At 46.1% G+C, this 21302-nt stretch overlaps 1 protein-coding gene across 3 annotated transcripts in view; it reads left to right on the forward strand.

Annotated features, from left to right (window-relative positions):
- KCNH1 (potassium voltage-gated channel subfamily H member 1) overlaps positions 1–21302 on the forward strand; it is a 559936-nt gene that overhangs the window by 506040 nt on the left and 32594 nt on the right. Inside the window, exon 11 of one of the 3 annotated variants that reach the window (XM_085893962.1) lies at positions 15274–15387. The exons of the other annotated variants lie outside the window; for them this stretch is intronic. Within the exon in view, the coding sequence (XP_085750088.1) occupies positions 15274–15375 (102 nt within the window). The 3' untranslated portion in view covers positions 15376–15387. The remainder of the gene's footprint in view (positions 1–15273; positions 15388–21302) is intronic. 3 annotated transcript variants of the gene reach the window in all.

Here is a 21302-nt window from a genome sequence, read left to right on the forward strand (position 1 = left end):
GCTCCTCTCACCCCTGGACCGATTCCCGTGAATTTAGTTGGAGACAGGAGAGCCCGTTTTCCCGCTCTCCGATACCAGTGCCGCGAGGAGGGGGATGGGTTTGTATCCCACTCCTGACACCAGTGTTGTGGTATTCGCACCCGCCGGCGTGCGAGCGGCCACGTAACTCGAATCGCGGCACGTCGCCCACCGAACGGACAATCCCGTCGTGACCCTCTCGGACTAACGCCGGAAACTAGTCACGGGTGGGCCTTTCGGCCTCACCACGATCGTGCCAATCAGCCCCCCGCGTGGGATAGGGTTGCTCGCCAAATTCGACCTACCTAAGTACCCACACGGAGGGTATACCGGGCGATCGCACCTCGCCGCAGGTCGACTTCGGACACGGGCCACTTTAAGCGACCCGTTCCGTACTATCGGGATAACCGAGCGGTGTTATCGTCAACCTCGACGGTTCGATTAATTATTGGGCGTATTTAGCCCACGACCAACCCTTTACGTGAAGTAAGATGGAGATTCAATAAAAGAAAAGACGAAGCGAAACGGGAAAAACAGTTCAACATAAAGCACATTTATTCCGCGGCAAACGGAAAGCACACATATACAATCACAACAATTATGCACCAAAAGCAAATGTAAAAGTAACACGACAATTCTGCACAAAAAGCAATTGCAACAAAAGAAACACAATGCAGATCTACTACCGATTACGCGAGCACACGGCAACACTTACACAGTTTTACTTCACAGACGGCGCCGACAACACATATACTCCAAAGCAAAAGAAAAAGGGGCCACCCTCAACGATAAGGGGGCAGACGGGCCTGGGGCCGAGACCGCGTCGAGCCTACCCGTCTGGTGATGAGCCGCAAAATGGCGGCGGCGCCCCGACTCCGCGGGCCTCGCTGGCACTGCCTGGAATGGGGTGGGAACGGGGCCCCCTTCTCACACTATCTCAGCGCGGGGGGAAACAGGGGGGGTTGTTGATGCTCGGGGGAAAGAGGATATCTGGCTGGCTTGGGTCCCGCGACGAGCGACTCCACTGCGACCTCGATCGCGTTCCCGGCCTCCCCTTTCCTCAGCTCCCCGACTCTGACACGAGCGCAGACCTCCACAAAGCTTCTTGGCTTCTCCAGCCTCTCTGGACCCCGACAGACACTCTCTCGACTGATTTCGCCGCCGCCACAACTCTCCAACTCTTTCCTCTTCTCAACTCTCTGACTGAATTCGCTCCGCGCTCAGCGCTTTATAGTGCGACAGGAGAAACCTTATGCAGATTTTTGGATCAGGAACGGCTCGGGGGCGGAGCCATGCTCCCCATTGGACAGAGGAAAAGTGGGCGTGAATCATTCTTGATCCGCGAATCTGCATATAGCGATTATACTCCGACGCGCCTGGAGGCGGGGCCAAATCGCCCCACGCTCGCTGATAGGACGGAACAGAAGTGGGCGTGAATAATTCTTGATCCGATTTCTCGGAAAGGCCACTTTTTGCACCCGCTGCTCGGTGCGCGCCCTGTACGAGTCCAGGATCGGTGCCCACAAGCGGCGCGGGAATGGCGGTGATGCGATGGTTGCGAGGGCGAGTTGTGACGGTAAAGGTCGTGGCTGTTGGCGTTGCTGTTGTTGTGAAGCGGCGTTGCGGTTGGTGGTTGGTGTGTGTGAAAGCGGTTGTGGAGAAGGTGGATGTTGTGAAGGCGGTTCTGGAGAAGGTGGCTGTGGTTGTCGAGATGCGGTTGGTGGTGGTTGTGGTGGTAGTAATGGCGGTTGGTCCAAAATAAAGATAGTAAAAGAAAAACGGCTATCTAAAAGGGTCGCAGCCCGAATGAATGACATTTATTCCCTCTAAACAACGGGTTTGGGCTAACTACACATATACTTACAGAGATATCTCACCTACGGGACCTGAATGGTGGTTTGCGAATTTTGTCAACCACAACAATATGTTTATTACTGACGAAATCTTTGGATTTCGTAAGTATATTGATTACTTGTGTGTTTGTGTGTGTGTGTGTGTGTGTGTGTGTGTGTGTTTGTTTGTTTGTAGGCACAATAACTTCAGAAAGGAAGAAGCTACCAATGTCAAATTACACCACGTGATTCAGGAGGGTGATGGCTAGTGCTGATTAGATTTTGGTCAAAATCGGTCGAAGGTCAAGGTCATAGTGAGGTCAAACATTCGATTTTTGATGGTTTGGTACAGAATCATCGTAGAAACTTCTGGTTTGCGTCGCTCCCTTCTCGAGAGACAGCTTTTATTAGACAAGGTCAGAGGTCAAGTTGATGATTTCGTAAGTACCAGTCTATGACTGCTTGTTTATTTCTTTATTTGTTTATTTATATATTTATTTATTTATGTATTTTTTTTAATATAATTATTTATCTATATATTCATTTAATTTTTATTGAAATACCTCCATTATTTAATACCATCAATAAATGTATATATGTTTAATCAATAATATTAATTAAAGAATTTATTATGGATCAAAACAAACACGACATAGTAGTGACCGAAGCTGTTCGTGCTGCGCTCTTCAGGGTAAAAATCGCAGCAAGTGAAGGAGGAAGTGAAGTTGTGTGGTTTATTTGCAGGTCTCCATAAGGTAGACGCTGATTGGTTCAACCGCAATGACGTCATGGTTAATCCGAACGCCCATTGGTCGGCTCATCATCTTCACCTCGAGCGCCCATTGGCTGGAGAAGAGTTTGTTGATGATTGACGTTTGCAACCACATCCTGGAGAGAGGGGGGATTGGAGAGGGAGAGATTCAATAAAATGAAGATAAAAATAATTATCTTTCTAAAATATTTCATTCATTATTATTATATCAAATGCAATGCAATCGGAACTTGTTTCCATGAAAACTAACCAAACTTAAATAAAGGATGACGACTCAGTCGAAATACATTCTCACAAGACCTGATCAAACGATCATCCAAATATCCTCTGTTTAACATGATGGGGAAAAAACCTTCTCAGCACGCTCCACAAAATCATCTTTTACTGAACAAATTCATACAAATCTAAGTATCTGAGATGAAAAGACATTATAACTTATTTTAATTGGTACATTGCTACCTGGAAAGGTGTACAAGACTACAGGGAAACTGAAATCAACTTTGTGATATACACTTGCACTAAAAACCATTCTGTCCAGCTCTAACGAACACATCCAGACATGCAGCAACTGTACAATCATTATCAAATCTGATTTCAAACAGGAGATCTGGATATATCTTGTGAAGCTGCCTCTCAAAAAAATTATAGTTAACAACACAAATATCATCTATATAATGACATGTATGAGATTCATACTTGAGATAATCCTAATTTTTTTTCTCCTTCATCAATTTCTGCATAGATGAAAATTCACAGAAAATATGAAAAAATATCTGCGAGTCGGGGGCTGCAATTCCCACCCATTGGAATACCCTTAACCTGTTGAAACATTATCCCACAAAAAAACACAAAAGTATAAAATAAAATAAAATTAACAACATCCTTTAACTTCTGCTTATCAAAACAATGAAAACTTGAGTATTTATTTTTAGAAAAGAATGCTCTATCAAACCTTACACATAAAAACTTATTAAAAGAGTTTAAAAACCTTGTCAATCACTTTTAAGATTGAATCCCTCACTCATACGAAATCCAAATTTGAAAATAAAGTTGAAAAAAGAAACTGACTTGATATTGAGGCATGTAATTCTATCTAATAACTGTAAAGTAGAGTCAATGTTCAGGAAAGTGTTAATACCAGAATTCTTCTCAATTACTAAACAATATTTCCTGAACTGTTCCCCAACAACTTGCAAGCCTGAGTAAACTATAATGATAACTGTTTGGTGGAACACTGCCTGCCACCTGTGGTTGGGGAATTTTAGCAAATTGTATTGACCATCTGTGAAAAAATTGCTTCCCAAAAAATTTCTTCACTAACATATTCATCTAGGTGTCTACTAACACCTATCAATTAGTGCAAACCCAAATCCTTGCGGAAAATTCTGGGGAGCCAATCAAAGTTCGGGTGCTCAGAGGGCCTGCGCAAGAAAATCGGAAAAATTAACTTTTGCCAATATTGACTTGTGGGATGTCTAACTAGGGGTTTTTTGGGGTGCTGAATTGATTCCAACCATTATTCTTGAGAAAAAAACACTCCTTGATCATATAAAATGTATTTTATTGACATTTTTAACAGAACTGTGCTCAATGGAAATGTTGCTTCGTCAGCTTTTACAACCTTATTCATCAAACTCCCCAGTATCTTCCTCACTCCTCTTGTCATCCAGCTGGTTTATGTTCAGGCAAGAGTTACCATGACAGATGCCGCAAGCAGAAATATACTTGACTCCTTGCTTTTTACAGCAGCACCTGAGTGAGCTGCAGTCCCCCGCACAGTTGCAGCTGGCAAACGTCAGGAGGTAGTCTGGTGCAATGGGGTCTGTAGAAGGGACTGGTGCATATCCTTGCTCAGTGAGTTGCCATCCATAGTCCCGAGCATCCAACGATGGACTTTGCAGCATCAGCCAGTCTCTAGTCTGGAGGTAAGCTCGGAGAGAGTGCTGTGCTGCAGCTCCTGTTGTCGGGGGGAGTTTCTCAGGTTTTATGCTCCCAGTAGCAGCTCGCTTGCTGAAGAAGTCGAATCTCAAGTCTTCCAAGTCTTTGGAGGATTTCCCATGGAACATGAGCATGAAAAGATCACAGCCTGCTTTAATGATATCACCTTTCTCAGCTCGGATGTCCATAAACACGTCCATTGCCCTCTCTGCTTCATCAGTCTTGCAGAGCTTGCTTAGCAAAGTTGGTTTGCTAAACCCAAAAATTGCAGACACTGTATCGCAGCCAGAGAAGCTGTGCAAGAAGATGAGATACCTCCGGTATATCTCTGGGAGGGCCTCCCGGATCTTTCCGACATTGTAAGACGTTTCTTTGGCTGTCATGAGGAAGATCGGATGGTCTGCAACATGATGAATCAGCGTAACCAGGACGTCTGTGTCCTCAGCCCTCACGTCGACAGGGGACTCTCTTGCCTCAGCTTGAGTTGCGCGGACGATGGAGGTGTCGGCATCATCGGAGCATTGCTGTACACTGATTCCATTCCTAATAAATGTCTCGGCAAGGAGCAGAACGAGCTGGGCTTTGTTGTTCTTGTTATCGAGGAACTTTTCTCTTGCAATGATGATTTTGAGATCCAGACGAATCTGAATGTCACAGCATGCATTCTTTGTTCGTCTCCAGTGGTCATTGTCCTTGGTGGAGCTGCCATATCCATCAAAGACCACCGTTATCCGGAGGCGATAGAGTGTACGAGGTGCAGTGGAACACGAGAAGCAAGCATGCCAGCATCAACTCCGCTTTAATGCGCGACCAGAAGCACATTCCTGCCACCCCTAGCGGGCGAGGCATGATATACGAAAACCCAATCACGTGATACAGCACACTCCTCCCCTCATGAAATGACAAGTCAAATGATGAAAGGACAATCATAACATGACCACTGGAAACCCATCAACACTCATAATCCTCCAAGTACCGCGGTCGCACCCTGACCCACCTCGGATGGCAGCGCCGCCAGACAGTCCAGGCTCAGACGCCTCCCGGCTCGGTCGAGGTGACACCCTCGCCGGACTCGCGCCATCCGCAATAACAACCGCCCCGGCCGACCAGCCTGCCCGACGTCCCCGGGTAGGACAGCATCAGGTGAAGACCCCCTGGGCATCGGCACATCCGGCCCTGGCGATACAACGTCAGGTGCCGGCGACATTACAGGTCCCACATCGTTTGGCCCGGGGAGGTGTGGGGGGGGGGGTGACGCTGAACAGCGATCATGCATTTGGTCCACGTGCCGCTTCCACACATCCCCACCATCAGTCCGCACCATGCAATTCGCCGGCCCCAGTACCACAGAGACCACAGCCGGCACCCATTTCGAACCGTGGAAATAATCGCGCACCATTACCCGCTGTCCCACATCGAAGCCGCGCAGCCGCGTCGGACGCGACACTGCCCCACTCCCCGACCCTCCAGGTCGCAGCAAATCCAGTCTGGACCGCAATGCCCATCCATAGAGACGAATGGCAGGCGAATCACCCGTGACAGGATGAACTGCGTTTCTGTAATGGAGCAAAAAGACATCGACCACCGTCTGCACAGGTGCAACCCCCCCCCCCCCCTACGCAAAGCCTGTTTCAACATCTTAACAAACGACTCAGCTTGCCCATTCGTCTCAGGATGATACGGTGCAGACCTTAGATGTCGAATACCATTTTGGCGCATAAACTCATCAAATACACCCGCGATGAACTGCGGACCATTATCAGAGACCAGGATATCCGGTAACCCTTTATTAGCAAAGATCGTCCGCAGTTTCTCCACTGTAATGTTTGCTGATGTATGCTGCATTACTACAACCTCCAGCCATTTAGAAAATGCATCGATCACAATCAAAAACATTCTGCCATTAACCGGCACCGCAAAATCTACATGGACCCTCTGCCAGGCTCTGCCTGGCGCAGGCCATAGTCCCGAAGCTCGATGTGGGTTATCAGCATCTGTTTGGCACGTGGCGAAACGCTTAACCAACTGCTCGATGTCTTTGTCCAACCCCGGCAACCACAACAGGCTACGAGCAAGACTCTTGGTCTTCACGATGCCAAGGTGACTGACATGCAGTTCTTCCAAACACCGCTGCCTGAACTTCAGTGGAATCACCGTCCTCATCCCCCACATAACGCACCGTTGGACCAACGACAGCTCCGATGCGCGTGACGTGAAAGGTTGAAATGCCGGTGTCGAAGGCAGATCGCTCCAATTCCCCGTAGAAATCGCCTGGACGACACGGGCGAGCACCGGATCACGAGCCGATTCCACCGCGACCTGTCTGGCCGTGACCGGCCCGCTTTGGACCTGGCCCAGCGCAAACACATCGACCTGGTCGGCCAACTCAGACGCAGCTGGACCCTCCGCACACGGCAAGCGTGAGAGCTCGTCGCAGTTAGCATGCTTCTCGGTGCTTCGGAACTGAATATCATAATCGTAAGCACCAAGAAACAGACACCACCGCTGTATTCGCGTGGCCGCTACCACCGGCACCCCACGTTCGGGTCTCAGGATGAATTGAAGCGGTTTGTGATCCGTCTGCAAAGTGAAATGCCGCCCCAGCAGGTATTGATGAAACCTCCGCACACCCCAGACGAGGCTGAGAGCCTCGCGCTCGATCTGGGAATATCCCCGCTCTGCTGCGGACAGGGTCCGGGATGCAAAACAAACAGGCCGCTCGGAACCATCGTCCATCCTGTGGGAGAGCACTGCCCCGATGCCATATGCAGAGCTGTCGCATGCCAATAGGAGCGGACGCGCAGGCTCGTAGTGCACGAGGACCGTATCCTCTGTGAGCAGCCGCTTGACGCGGTCGAACGACGCCTGGTGTGCAGGCCCCCAAGCCCAGCGCTCGTCCTTCCTGAGCAACCGTGTTAACGGCGCAAGTTGTGAGCTGAGCCCTCGCACAAACCTTTGGTAATACTGGGCCATACCAATGAACGAGCGCAGCTGCGTCTTGTCGCGAGGCGGTGGCATGTGTTGAATCGCTTCCACCTTCCGAGGACCTTTCAACAGCCCCTCCGGTGTGATGATGTGACCGAGGTATTCGAAGCGCTGCTTGAAGAACGCGCACTTGTCCCTGTTCAAGTGCAGGCCACACGCTTCTAGCTTTGTCAGCACTTGGGCAATGTTCGCAAGATGCTCGTCCGCCGTTTTCCCCGCAATGAGCACATCGTCCAGGTAGGTCTGAGCGGGCAACCCAATGCAAACCTGATCCATGGCTTTCTGCCACAAAGCTGGAGCCGAAGCAATCCCAAAACAGAGTCGGGTATATCGATAGTCGTTGACACGTGTTGATTGTCAAAAGCTCGCTACTCCCGGGATCCATCGGCAGGTGAAAATATGCATCACGCAGGTCTAGCTTCGTGAAGTATTGACTCCCTGCCAATCGTGCATATATTTCATCGATTGACAGCAGTGGATATTGCTCCACGCTGAGCCCCGGGTTAACCGTGGATTTGAAGTCCCCGCACAATCGGACGTCTCCATTCCGTTTCAGCACCGTGACAACAGGGGTGGCCCAATCTGAGCACGACACCCGTTCGATTACTCCACAGGCCTCCAGCCTATCCAGTTCACCCTTAACCTTGTCCCGCAGGGCATACGGCACCGGACGTGGTTTCCAAAACCGAGGAACCACAACCTCCTTCAAGAAGAGTTTTGCCTCCATGCCCTTGAATTTCCCAAGGTCGTCGCCAAACAAACCTTGATGTCTTTGAAGAATCTTCTCCAACTGATCCTCCCATCGGCTCGGCATGGGTTGCACAAGGTGAACTGCGGCCCAGTCTAGCCTGATGCGGGCCAGCCAATCTCGGCCGAAGAGAGACGGTCCCCTCCCCCGCACGATGTACACCCGAAGCGTGGCGACCTGGCCTTGGTACCGCACAGACACGTCTGCCATCCCGACTGGCGTTATCTTCTCGCGGGTGTACGTGAACAGCGTGAGGTTGGACCTGATAAGCTTCAGGCCGTTGAGTCTACGCACGGTCTGTTCGCCGATGATCGACACAGCCGCTCCCGTATCGATCTGGAACGTGATCGGCGTTTTGTTCACTTCGACTTCCACCGTCATCGGGCGCGCTGCCGCCGGGCCAATTGAAAACAGGCCCATCAACGGCCGCCGGTTCCGCCCCGGGTCGCCTCGCACATCGCCGTCTATAACCTTAACGGTGGCCGGCGCCCCACGGCACACACGCTTCAGATGACCCACCTTGTGACAATTCAAACACACGGTGCCTTTATACGGGCACGCATGGCGCAGGTGTCGACATCTGCATCCCAAACACGTCCGCAGGCCCAATTTACCGCACGTGCGGCCGCGCGGCGACGTCCGACCCGCATCGAAGGTCGAGCGTTCGTCCCAGGATGCTCGTGACCTCGCGTGGCCGGTGATGGCTCGAACATCCCCGCGAGTCTGCTCGACCGCTGTAGCCGTGCTGACTGCCGAGTCGAATGTAATGGCTTCACCCTTCAGCCGTAGAACCGCTGAAACCATCTTCGCATCTTGTAAACCAGAAATAAAACGATCTCTGAGCCGCGCTGGACGCTCCCCCGCCGTGAACTTGCAGGCCACGGAAGAATGCTTAATCCGCGCCACGAAATCAGCGACGCGTTCCTCTGCCCCTTTCGAGAGGCGATCGAACTGGTATCGAGCGAGCTGTAATGACTTCTCCGGCTCCATGTGTGCTTTCATCTTCTGCACAATGTCCCGAAACGACAGCCCGTCATCCCGGGGCTTGTCCGGCGCCACCAAATTACGCAGTAGTCGATAATGCTCCGCCGAAAGCGAAGCGAGCAAGATCGACTTCTGTTTGCTCTCGTCGACCACATCATTCGCGTGGAAATAGCATCCCAATTGTTCTGAAAACAATCCGAAGTCATCTCCGACGAAAACGGGCACACGTCCGTTTTCAACCATCCTCGTCGCCAACTAGAGTGTACGAGGTGCAGTGGAACACGAGAAGCAAGTGTGCCAGCATCAACTCCGCTTTATTGCGCGACCAGAAGCACATTCCTGCCACCCCTAGCGGGCGAGGCATGATATACGTAAACCAAATCACGTGATACAGCACAGCTCCCCCTGGACTTCACAAACCGAAGGTAGCTCTCGGCAACATCCTTCCAAGTAAGGTTAGCCTCCCACTTGACATTGTGCAGGAGCCACCCACCATCAGTCACAAGGCTTGTGCAGGGGGTTATTCCACAAGTGCCACACATGCCTTCAGGAACTTGCTCGGGCAGCCTTGTCTGGCTTTCGCAACTTTTGATTTTTGTCAAACAGAGACATCGGTTTTGGCGTCAACTCAAAGCGCAGAGCTTCTTTGGTCTTGACTTCACGCTCACTGATGACAATGAGGCGGTTGGATAGCTTCAGTGAGTCAATGACCAGCTTCTCGCCATTGACTTTGGGTCCAGATCTGAGTCTTGCAAGTGATTTGACCTTGTGTTTGGTTACCATTGCATCCACAACAGTTTTCCCATCCATCTTAGCTTGTATGGCTCTGCCAACTTCTTCTGCTTGATCAGCATTGACGTGGTCTTCGGGAGTGCTGCTGAACGCAGTTGAGAAGGACACCAGAGTCTTCTTGTCCCGTGTGGCATCAAAAGGGTTGACTTCCTCCAACCACCCAACGATGGTGTTGACAGCATCGTTATCTCTCTTCATTTGGGCTCTTTTAACGTCGGTGTGGACAGGCACCCCACATTTGACCATGCTTCTTTCTAGCTCTTAGTGAATGAACGAGAAGTGGTTCAGAGTCTGAACCCAAGACTTATGAGAAGACTCATTCCGAAAGCGGCCTCTGTTTGGACCACCGGAGGATTTTGCCTCACGCATGAGTGTGGTTTCTATCGTGATGTCGGTCCATGTGCCGGACCATTCATGGTCTGAGAACCTGACTACATGGTTGTCGTACAAAGTGAACTTGGATAGAGTTTCCTGGAACATGGGACTCTCCTGTTGCTGATGCATCAGCTGTACATACAGCCTTGCTCCCTTTGCGTACTGATGGTGGCCCGCTGTTGCGAAGGTATTGAGCATTCCAATGATGCAGCTGAGGTGACCTGTGTGGTCTGGGACACGCTCACTCCTGATGAATACCTTGTTGAGGTTGATTCTGCCATAGTACCAGACCCAGAGTGCTGGTGTCCTTCCTCCTTCAGCTAAGATCTTCAATCTCTCTGCCATCCTCTCCTCAAAGACAGTGACTATCCTTGGTGCATATGTTAGATTAGAGGAATTTTGATTACCTGTTGTCTCGTCTTTTGCAGTCCTGATGAAGTCCTCCATGTCTTCGTACTCCTGCTCACTGAAGACACCTCTCAGCACGAACTCGTCACATCACAAGCCAGGTTCAGTCACATCCTTGTCCATACTGTCCTAAAAAATAAGACTTTTTTGTAAACAACAGACAGGACATGAAATTTTGACACAAAACAGACAGAACACACATACAGTGATGTGTTTTAACATTAATAGGTCCACTCTACATTGAATATATTCAACTTCTATTGAGTCCGGTACATAATAATTTTATAGCTAAAAGCTCTTAGCTAACGTCAGCTAACACAGAGAATTCTACTGAGCATGAGCACAAGTATAACCAACAATATAGCAGTGGTTTCAAAAATGTTGTATGCTGGTTTCAGCACAATTTGAACAATCTGAATCAGTTGAGCCAAATCACCGCAAAACGCAGTCTGAGATATCTAAAAATGTATCATATCAATATTTTACGGCCAGGGATTCATTTTTCCTCAAATCTAATGGTTGGAATCAATTCAGCACCCCAAAAAACTACTAGTTAGACATCCCACAAGTCAATATTGGCAAAAGTTAATTTTTCCGATTTTTTTGCGCAGGCCCTCTGAGCACCCGAACTTTGATTGGATCCCCAGAATTTTCCGCAAGGATTTGGGTTTGCACTAATTGATAGGTGTTAGTAGACACCAAGATGAATACGTTAGTGAAGAAAATTTTTGGTTAGCAATTTTTTCACAGATGGTCAATCCAATTTGCTAAAATTCCCTAACTACTGCTATAAACCTGTACTTGTATGGATTCTGTTGAAGCTTAGGGATCCAGAAAAACCGAGGAATACAAAGATTTACAAGGAATTGCAAGGAAATTTTTTGCACAGCAGGAGGCCATTCGGCCCATCATGCCTGCACCACACCAATACCAGATTTAATAAATCCGTCAATACCATAAATACAATATCAATTACCTCTTTACATTTAATACCGAAATTATTAACTAAAACTTCCTGATACTCAGTGATAATATGTTGGTGTGACTTCTGTGTTATTTCCTATACCAGTGAAAGTAACCATATCAATGCCCAACTCTCTCAATAAAACCTCTACATTGAACTTTTTACAAACCACAACAAAACTATTAGCAGCCCAATCCTCTAGAGCTATTACGGAGCTGTGACGGAGATCCCGAATGTGTTTACGAACACTCGGCTTGTTAAACACTGGTTTAGACCGACACAATGAAAGCAAGCCCTGACTACTAAAAACTTAATCCTGTTATGCAGGACTTCCACAGCTCTGTTAAACCATGCATTGAAACTGTTTACAGATAACTTAAACTTGGTGCACATTTTGTTAACAAAATTAGACACAGGATCCACAATTGAAGACCTAATGCAGCTCCAAGGTTGAGTTACTGGTTCCCGATACAGTATTTAGCTCCCATTTTCATCAGATCTCTAATTTCACGATTACGAATGATATTAAAATACCCAGAAACGAAGTGCCTACAAGGACCACATAAAAAGGGGAAGACGAACATAGCTCGACCATTTCCTTGGCTTAATGGACCGAATGGCCTCTTCCTGCCTCATAGTTACTTGTAAGGAAACTCCTAATTGGAGCACTGTGTACTGAGTAGACAATGACTTGCACAACAATATGAACAGTTCAACATAGGCCAAACCATTCTGACATTTCACAGTTAGCATAGGCTTGTAAGTAGGCCCCAAGTGTGTCAGACTTTAAGTGTGATAGGTCGATTCAAACAAGCTAACAGTCCTCTGTAAAGGTAACTCCACAATGTGTAAATTGCACGATTTTTTGCGGAGACCTGAACTTAACTCTAAACTATACTTGTAAAGGTTTGTAAAAGTGTGCAGAAATGCTTTACAGAATGTTCGCAGTGCCAAACTATTCAAGCCTTCAGCGCTCGTCGTTTGCCTCCAAATTGGAGTTTCTTGGCGACATCCCTGTGTCATGGTTATGGTCATTATCCTGTTATCGGTAAATCATTCACGCGACCCGTCAAATATGGTCTCCCCGGAAATGTAGTGACACTGGAGGGGGTGGACAAGCTTAAATGGGATTTGGATAGGTACCTGGATGCATTGGAGATAGAGGAGTCGGTATGGGGATATTTGCTTGTGTGCATGGTAGGTAGCTTGTATGCGGATGGGTAATGATCCTGGGGTTGGTGCAGCACAGGCATGATGGGCTGAATGGCCTCCTCCTGTGCCAATGTTCTTTGTGTTAATAGTATCAAAAACATTTCTTTAATGTTAATGAGATTCATGAACATTCAATTACTATTGCAAACATTTCAGACTGTGTTGACAAGAGGGCTGGCATTTACGGTATATCCAGCAATAAGCACTGTCCACAAGACTGCTCTGTCAAAGGCACACAGTGTGTGAATCATGGATAACACAGGTGCCATGTTTCTCGGTCTCTGCTCTTACATTTGTTTTTGTAGTGAACCTTCCCACAGGCTCTTGCGCACTTCTTTCTTCCTCGAGTCGAGTAGTCGTGCTATGCTCCATCTCCCTGATTCTGTAGTTCCAATGCAACACACTTCTCGCCAAAGGTGCAGGGTATCAGCACCCCTTGAAATGTACATTTGGCAGTTTTGCCATTGTCATCTCATTTTGGATGTTAGCTTACTGTTGTTGATAATAATCAGACTTAAGTCAAACAACAATCCTGAGTGATTTTAGCTAAAACTTCCTTTTATTGCCAAACTTGAAAATTTCCCTTGCTTGTATGGAGGTGACATCAGAATGTCACGTGGTATGCTCTTGTACTTGTAACTCTTATTAATGAAATGGTGAACCAAAACTTCCAACAAAAAATGAAAAAGTTGCTTTCCCATTATTGAGGCAACTTTTAAATTTTCTTCGAGATATATTTGTACTTTTTAGCTCGCCTGTTCGAAGAACAGAGAGCTATAGCGATACCCCCTGTGTGAGCGTCAGCGTCAGCGTGAGCGTGAGCGTGAAAATGTTAAAGTTTTTGGTGCAAGTTTTTTCCTTTCCAATTTTTTTATCTACCACACTATTTTTTTACTGATTACAATATACAAATACATATATTGCTTTAAGATTATTTGGATCAGACTTCACTGCAATGCTTTATAAAAAAATATTATTAGACTAGTCTTTTAAAAACGATAAATGTATAAGCAGGTGAGCATTGGGTGGCTTTGACACCACTCTGGTTTCCTACTTGTTGAACTAAACATGAAGATTAAAAACAAAGACGTGATGATTTTGATTTGTTCTCAAACATGAGAACTCTGGGTTCAACTTTTGAGTTAAAAAGGCCCCAGAACTTCATTTTATTTTTTTCAAGTTTTTAGCTCGCCTGTTCGAAGAACAGAGAGCTATAGCAATACCCCCAGCGTGAGCTTCAGCGTCAGCGTGAGCGTGAGCGTGAAAATGTTAAAGTTTTTGCTGCAAGTTATTTAGAAGCTTGCCATTCATTTAATATGTGTACTAGGATTCTGATATTTGGCATGGAGGTTCCTTTGGGGTATATTATTGATGTCGTGAAGTTGAAATTAAAAATAATTTCAAAATTTTTTAATTTTTGACCTGTTTTGAACTTAACTGTTTTTGTAGCACATCAACGTTAAAGTTTTTTCCTTTCTAATGTTTTTATCTACCACACTATTTTTTTACTGATTACAATATACAAATACATATATTGCTTTAAAATTATTTGGATCAGACTTTACTGCAATGCTTTATAAAAAATATTATTGGACTTGTCTTTTAAAAACGTTAAATGTATAAACAGGCGAGCATTGGGTGGCTTTGACACCAACTCTCTAGTTAATTACAGCACTGCTATCAAAGAATATATCTGTGGAGGTGGGATTTGAATCTTTTAATGAATGAGGGCCTGGGGTTTGCAATAGCGAATGTGTCAAAACACCCTGCAGAACACCCACAAATGGTAGGCATGGAACTTAAGAGCCATTTTAATGCCTACTATAGTACCACTGCTCCTTTCCTCATGGCTCCAATTATTCCCACGTTCTTATGTGGGTCGGACGGGGAATGTTTTTTTCCCCCACCCCATCTGGTAAAGCCTGACATTCGAAGGTGGCAGGAATTTGTAATTTGTCCAAGGTATGAGGGATAACTCACCTACTCTTTGTCACAAGACATTTTGGGATCTTTAACATCCACTAACTAATGCTATCAGATGGCACACATAATGAATATCCTTCTGAGTGCTGGTGGATGCACATCGATGCCTCGCTCTGCATGCGAAACACCAGGGCTATAGTTATAGAGGGTGTTCCAACAAGCCGTGGACAACTTTGGTTGTTAATATGTTTAGTACCACAAAAGATACAATACCCTTTGGTTCATATGATAGAGAAACTCATAAAGTTTTCTTTTTTTTCAGGTCTGGTGGTTTAATGTAAAAGAAAATGGTGACTCCACAGGAGAAAGCTCAATGCCTCGAATGGTTCATCGAGACTTGATCCGACACACAAGTTCAGCGTAATTTCCGTACAAGGTATGGAAGGAATCCGCCATCGCGGACTAGTATCAGAGAGTGGTGCAACAGGTTTAAGGAGACTGGAAGTATTCAGAAACAGAAAAGTACCGGTCGACCAAGCACAAGTGCAGCAGATGTTGAACGAGTATGAGAATCGTTTCAACAAAGTCCCAGAAAATCAATCCGATGTGCATCCAGAGAACTGGTTCTACCAACCACCACTGTACACAGGATTTTGCATGAAATACTGAAGCTTTATGCCTATAAGGTGCAGAATCTGCAGGAACTCAAACCAAAATGATGGACCCAAACGCAAGGCGTTTGCCTTGGAAATGCTTAGTCGAATAGAAACATGCTGAGCTGAACATGGCAAGAACTCGTGTACCACCTTGATGTCCTGTGTGTGACAAATGAAGCTCACATTGAAGTGTATTGATGTTGTGAACAAAACTTTATTAGTTTCTGTATCATATAAACCAAAGGGTATCGTTGTATTGTTTGTATTTCTATACATATTAACAAACAAAGTTGACCGAGTCTTTTTGGAACACCCTGTAGTTGGGTCAGGATTCAAATCCAGGTGAGGGCCGTTACCTCTGAGCTATCCTGGCAGCCTAATGCATCACAATTGCAACATTAAAGAGGAAAGAAAATATTGTAAATTGACAAAAAAGCACCCTCTGTGCTGAAATAGAGTGAATGAACTCAGGACATGGATACATTTGCAAATAAAACTTATCTAGAGTAGTTAATTTATTACTGTTTGCAATAAGTGCCTTTGTCTTGCTGTGAATATTGTGGATGACATTGCTGTGGACGGGTCCATGGAACAAGAACATGATCGGAACCTATATGAGCTATTGCTTAATGCCCAACATGAAGAACTCGTGTTCATTTCTGCTCAGTGTTTGATTAAGAGGAGCAGTATTGCATTCTTCGGGAATGAGTACTCGCGGTGCTCAGGCGATCCAGCCAGATCCTCAGAAGATCAAAGACCTTCGGGCTATTCTCCAAACTATGTCCAAGTCTGACCTCCAGCACTTTCTTGATCTGATGACGTATCTCGCATACCATGTGGATAACTTCAGCGCAATGGCAGCACCACTTTGAGAGCTACACAAACAGCATACCGATTTCAGGTGTGAACCACATCATCAGAAGACATTTGATGAACTTAAAACTGAGGTTTTTGAATGCTCACTTCTTCGTTACTAACGGCCAGATGAGCCTAACCCTAACCCTACCTCCAGTGTGACACGAGTATATTCATTGCCTTGGCGGCATCCTGCTCCATGCTTGAGGCAACCAGTTACAACCCGTTGCTTTTGCTAGCAACACCCTCTCTGATGCTGAGTAATGCTGTGCTTGTATTGTGAGAGAACTGCTTGCGATCGTTTTTGGTGTGGAAGTATTTCATACCTGCCTGTATGGTCACAATTTCCATGTGATAACGGATCACAAACTGCTGATAATGATCATGGAGAAGCAGCTTGCTGTGGTACCACCGTATCTTCAACGGATGTTGTTGCATCTGCAGGGATACAACTTCACCATCGAGCATCGCAAGGTCATCGACAATCAACTCTCAGATGGACTCTTTCACTTACCTCGTCCAAACAAAACCTGCACAATTGAGCTTTATGGACGTGTGGACCTCATCTGATTTTCGTCAGAAAAGGTTCAAATTCTATACCAAGAAATGCTCCATGACCCAGCTCTTAGTCGACTTTGTGTCGTCATCATCAATGGCTGGCCTGATCGTATGAAGGACACCCCAGAGCCCCTTAGAGGGTTTTGGAGCTGTTGTGATGAACTGTCGGTTGAAAATGATATCACTCTCATGGGAGAGCGAGTGGTTATCCCAAAATGTTTACAACACGAAATTCTTCAAAAGCTCCACTCAGGGCACTTCGGTCACGAGAAGACCAAGCTTCTCGCTAAAGATACCATGTCCTGGCCGAAAATCAATAGGAATATTGATTGTATTGTCAGTAGCTGCCAAACCTGCCAGAGGTGCTAAATGTCACAGAGTTCAGAGCCATTGCTCCAGCATGAGGTTCCATTAATGCTGTGGAGTAAGCTTGCTGCCGATCTCTACTAAGCTGATTGTGCTTAATGATTAATTGTGTGATTACTACTCAAATTTTCCTATTGTACGATGGCTTCCTGATCCTTGCTCCAGCCGTGTTGTTATCCAGTATCTTCAGGGTATTTTCTCTGAGTTTGACATACCTGATTGCCTCATGAGTGATAATGGTGGACACTTTGATAGTGCTGAGTTTTGAGCCTTTGCAAAAGCAAGGAACTTTGATGTTGTGACGTCATGTCCCCTGTATGTGAGGTCCAGTGGTCTCATTGAGCACAATATAAAAACTATCAAAGAGACCCTGAAGAAGTATAAACACGCAGGTACTGAATACAGACTTGCCCTCCTCGCGTGGCGTTCGACGCTGATCAATCATTTGCTGGATAGTCCAGCACGATTGCTCATGGGCAGGAAGAAGTTCAAATCTATTGTACCTATCCGTATTGTGAACACTCTGGACCCCTATAATATTGTCCATGATGAGCTTGTAAATCGTCAACGATATCAGAAGTTTTATCATGATTAGCATGCCTGGGCACGTGAATATCCAGGCCAATTTGCACGTGTTCAGAATCGGAGATCTGATGTTTGAGAGCCAACTACTGTTGTATCACATTGTGAGTAACTGAGATCATACCTACTGTGATCACTTAATGGCTGGTCATATCACCAAAATAGAGTTCACATTTGGGAGACCCTTCCTTCCATACAGCCCCCATTGAGTGAGCACACCAGTGGTTCGAGTTTGTTACAGTGTAGTTTTGATGTTTCTGTCCCTGTATCTGCTCCAATTAGCCAATCACTTACTGACCACTCTGATGGTTTTGTGCCTATTTCTCAGTGAGCATCAAAGAATGTAGTCCCAAACACCAGATGTATTCCACACCATGTGTCTCATCCCACCAATTGTACGACTCCGTGCTCTGGCAGGATGGTTAAAACCCCGGCTCGTTTTGAGCCATGAAGTTGTTTTTTTTTTTTTGTGATTGTTCCTGTTCATTTTATTTTGTCTTGGAAGGATGGAGATGTAATATGTACACTTCAGATGCGATGCAGCTGACCATTATGTGGTAGACACGGAAGTTGTGTTGTCACTTCGGGTTGGGTAAATGAGGAGCCGGGCCATGTGTGTTGCAGGATGGCTTTACTAAACGTATCAGATCATTTGCAGTCCTTGTCATCGATCAACCCAAACATCGATACATGACACACGTGTCCTAAAAACCTGCTCTGCTGCTCTTGCGCTTTCTTTCTTTTCCTTTTTCACCATGTCATTTACCATAGGTCATCTTCCATCTGCTTGGAAATTTGCCAACATTACAGCTTTACAAAAAAAAAGGTGTAAAATCATATCACCTCAACTACAGACGAATTATGTTAGTTCCAATCATCAGCAAGGTCACAGAATCCATGATCGCAGTTGACATAAAATCATTCCTTTTCTCCAACAGCGTCATCTCAGATCATATATTCGGATTCAGACCTGGTCACTCTACCTAAGACATGCTGGTTTGACTCTCCTAACAATCTTGAGCTTTTGATACAGTCCGGCATCATCCCTTGCTTTCCAAACTTTCTGCCTCTGGAATCCAAGGCCAACTCCACTCTTGGATTGCTGACTTCCTCCACTATCATTGCCAATGTGTGGCTGTCAAAGGAACCATTTCTTCTCATCTCCATGTCAAGACTGGACTACCCCAAGACAGTGTTCTAGACCCCATATTATTCCTAATCTTCATCAATAATCTCACTGACTCTGGAAAATCCTTTTTATCTCTTTGCTGATGACTCCACCCTCTGCCATGATATCCCTTGTCCTTCTGACAGACAGGCAGCAGCCTCTTCCCTCTCCTCAAACCTTGACAATATCACAATTTGCTCAAACACTTGGAACATGTCTTTCAATCCTGAATAATCCCTTTCTCTCTCTGTCTGTCTCTGTCTCTCTCTGTCTCTGTCCCACACCACAAACCCTTCCATCTACTTTCTCAACAACCCTCTCAAAGACGTTCAGTCACTCAAACTCTTGGATCTCACTCTCAGCCATGATCTCTTTTGGACAAACCACATTTCAAAATTGGCCTCCAAAGCCAGACACAGACTGGGCATCCTCTGTCATGCAAAGTCCTTCTTTGGCACACCTGAGCTCTTATCCATCTTCAAAGCTTTCACTTGCAGCTCGATGGAGGAATGCTCTCCCCTCTGGACTGGCTCCCCTGCCTCACATCTTGCTAATCTCGACATTGTGGAAACAAGACATTCAATTTCATTGGAATCTCTGAGTCTATGGGCCTGCCTATCACTTTGTCACTGTTGACAGGTCGGTTGTCTCTCTGTCTTCCTCCACCTCATTTCTAGACTTGAGCCCTCTGCCCTCTCCATGTTTTGTGCCCCCCAGGTATCTGTAGGATGCATGCGGTCCACCAGCAACACGCTCCTCACGAAACTGCCTAAATTCAGACTCGCTGCTCACCTCCACTTATTTATTGCTTTTATCCCATTAATCAAACCACCTTCCAGACTCTGTTCAATCTCATTCTTCCCTCCAGGTCCCCAATACAGCTGTTCTCCACCATCTTAATTCATCCCCATCCAAAATAATGATCTTTTATACACCCGTCAAACCAACCTGCACCCTTCCGAAAATTTTGCTTGTGTATCCATATTGTCCACCCTTTGTGTTCTCCATTACCCCTCATCATTACTTGCATCCCTTCTTTGTCCATCTCCTTTCTCCCTCTGCCCTGCTGTTGGTGTTTTCCTCTTTCTCCTGCTGTTGCCCTTTTTGTGTTTTGTTCTGTGTCACAGCTCTTCCACAAGCCAAGAGCATCTGGCCACGATTAAAGAAACACCATGATCAAAAAAGTGTTAGCATTGTTCCACATTATTGTGGCTCTGTGGTACCATTTTCAGCTCACCTGGACTTTAGTCAGGTGAGCTTATGCAATCGGGCATTGTCCGTAGGCGAGTGTCAGTCAGTGAGTCCGTAAATACTTCAGTCATTATCGCTTGAACCAAACGCACATTTTCGAGGAAACTTGACCACAACATTCATCATCTGTGCTGGACCAAAGTATATTGACCACGTCAAAATCTGCACTCGTTAAACGGATGTTTGGGGGGGGGGTTGAGTTTGACCCACCAAAATAGGTACTTGCTCTCTTCTCCGAGACTACACACACACAATTTTGATGAAACTTGACCACAATATTCTTCACTCATGTTGTACCAAAGTATGTCCACCGCATCAAAATCTACATTCATTGATTGGGTTTATGGGGGGGGGTGGGTTATGACCCACAAAAATATGTATTTGCTGTCTCCTCCAAAACTACACATAACATACAATTTCGATGAACTTGACCACAACCTTCATCACCCATGATGTACCAAATTTTATCGACCGCATCAAAATCTGCGCTCATTGAGGGGGTCTGTGGGGGTTTGTTTTACACCCTAAAATAGGTATTTCCTCTCTTCGCCAAAACTACACACACGTTTTCGATGAAACTTGACCACAAAATTCAGGGTCAAAGGGGGTCTGTGGGGGGGTTTGAGTGATTTTCTCCTGATCTGGGTGAGCTTCAGAACAGGCAATCCTATTTTTGTCAATGAGGTCACAATCCGAAAAAGGTGGGTCAAGGACCATTCAACTATCAGGTGCACAACTTCAATGCAGGTACGCTATTATGTTGCAAGAACGTCTTGGAACACCAAGTAGTCTTTGAAATCCCCGCATTGGCAAAATTGAGCAATGACAAAATAAAAACACATTATTTTTTTATCAGCCCACCAATTGACTTTGACCTTTAACTCAGAGGGATATGATGTAAATGCAGCGTAAATG

Source organism: Eptatretus burgeri, chromosome 9, assembly GCF_056783735.1.
Source record: "Eptatretus burgeri isolate ZD-2024b chromosome 9, Ebu_testis_v1, whole genome shotgun sequence".
Lineage (NCBI taxonomy): Eukaryota > Metazoa > Chordata > Myxini > Myxiniformes > Myxinidae > Eptatretus > Eptatretus burgeri.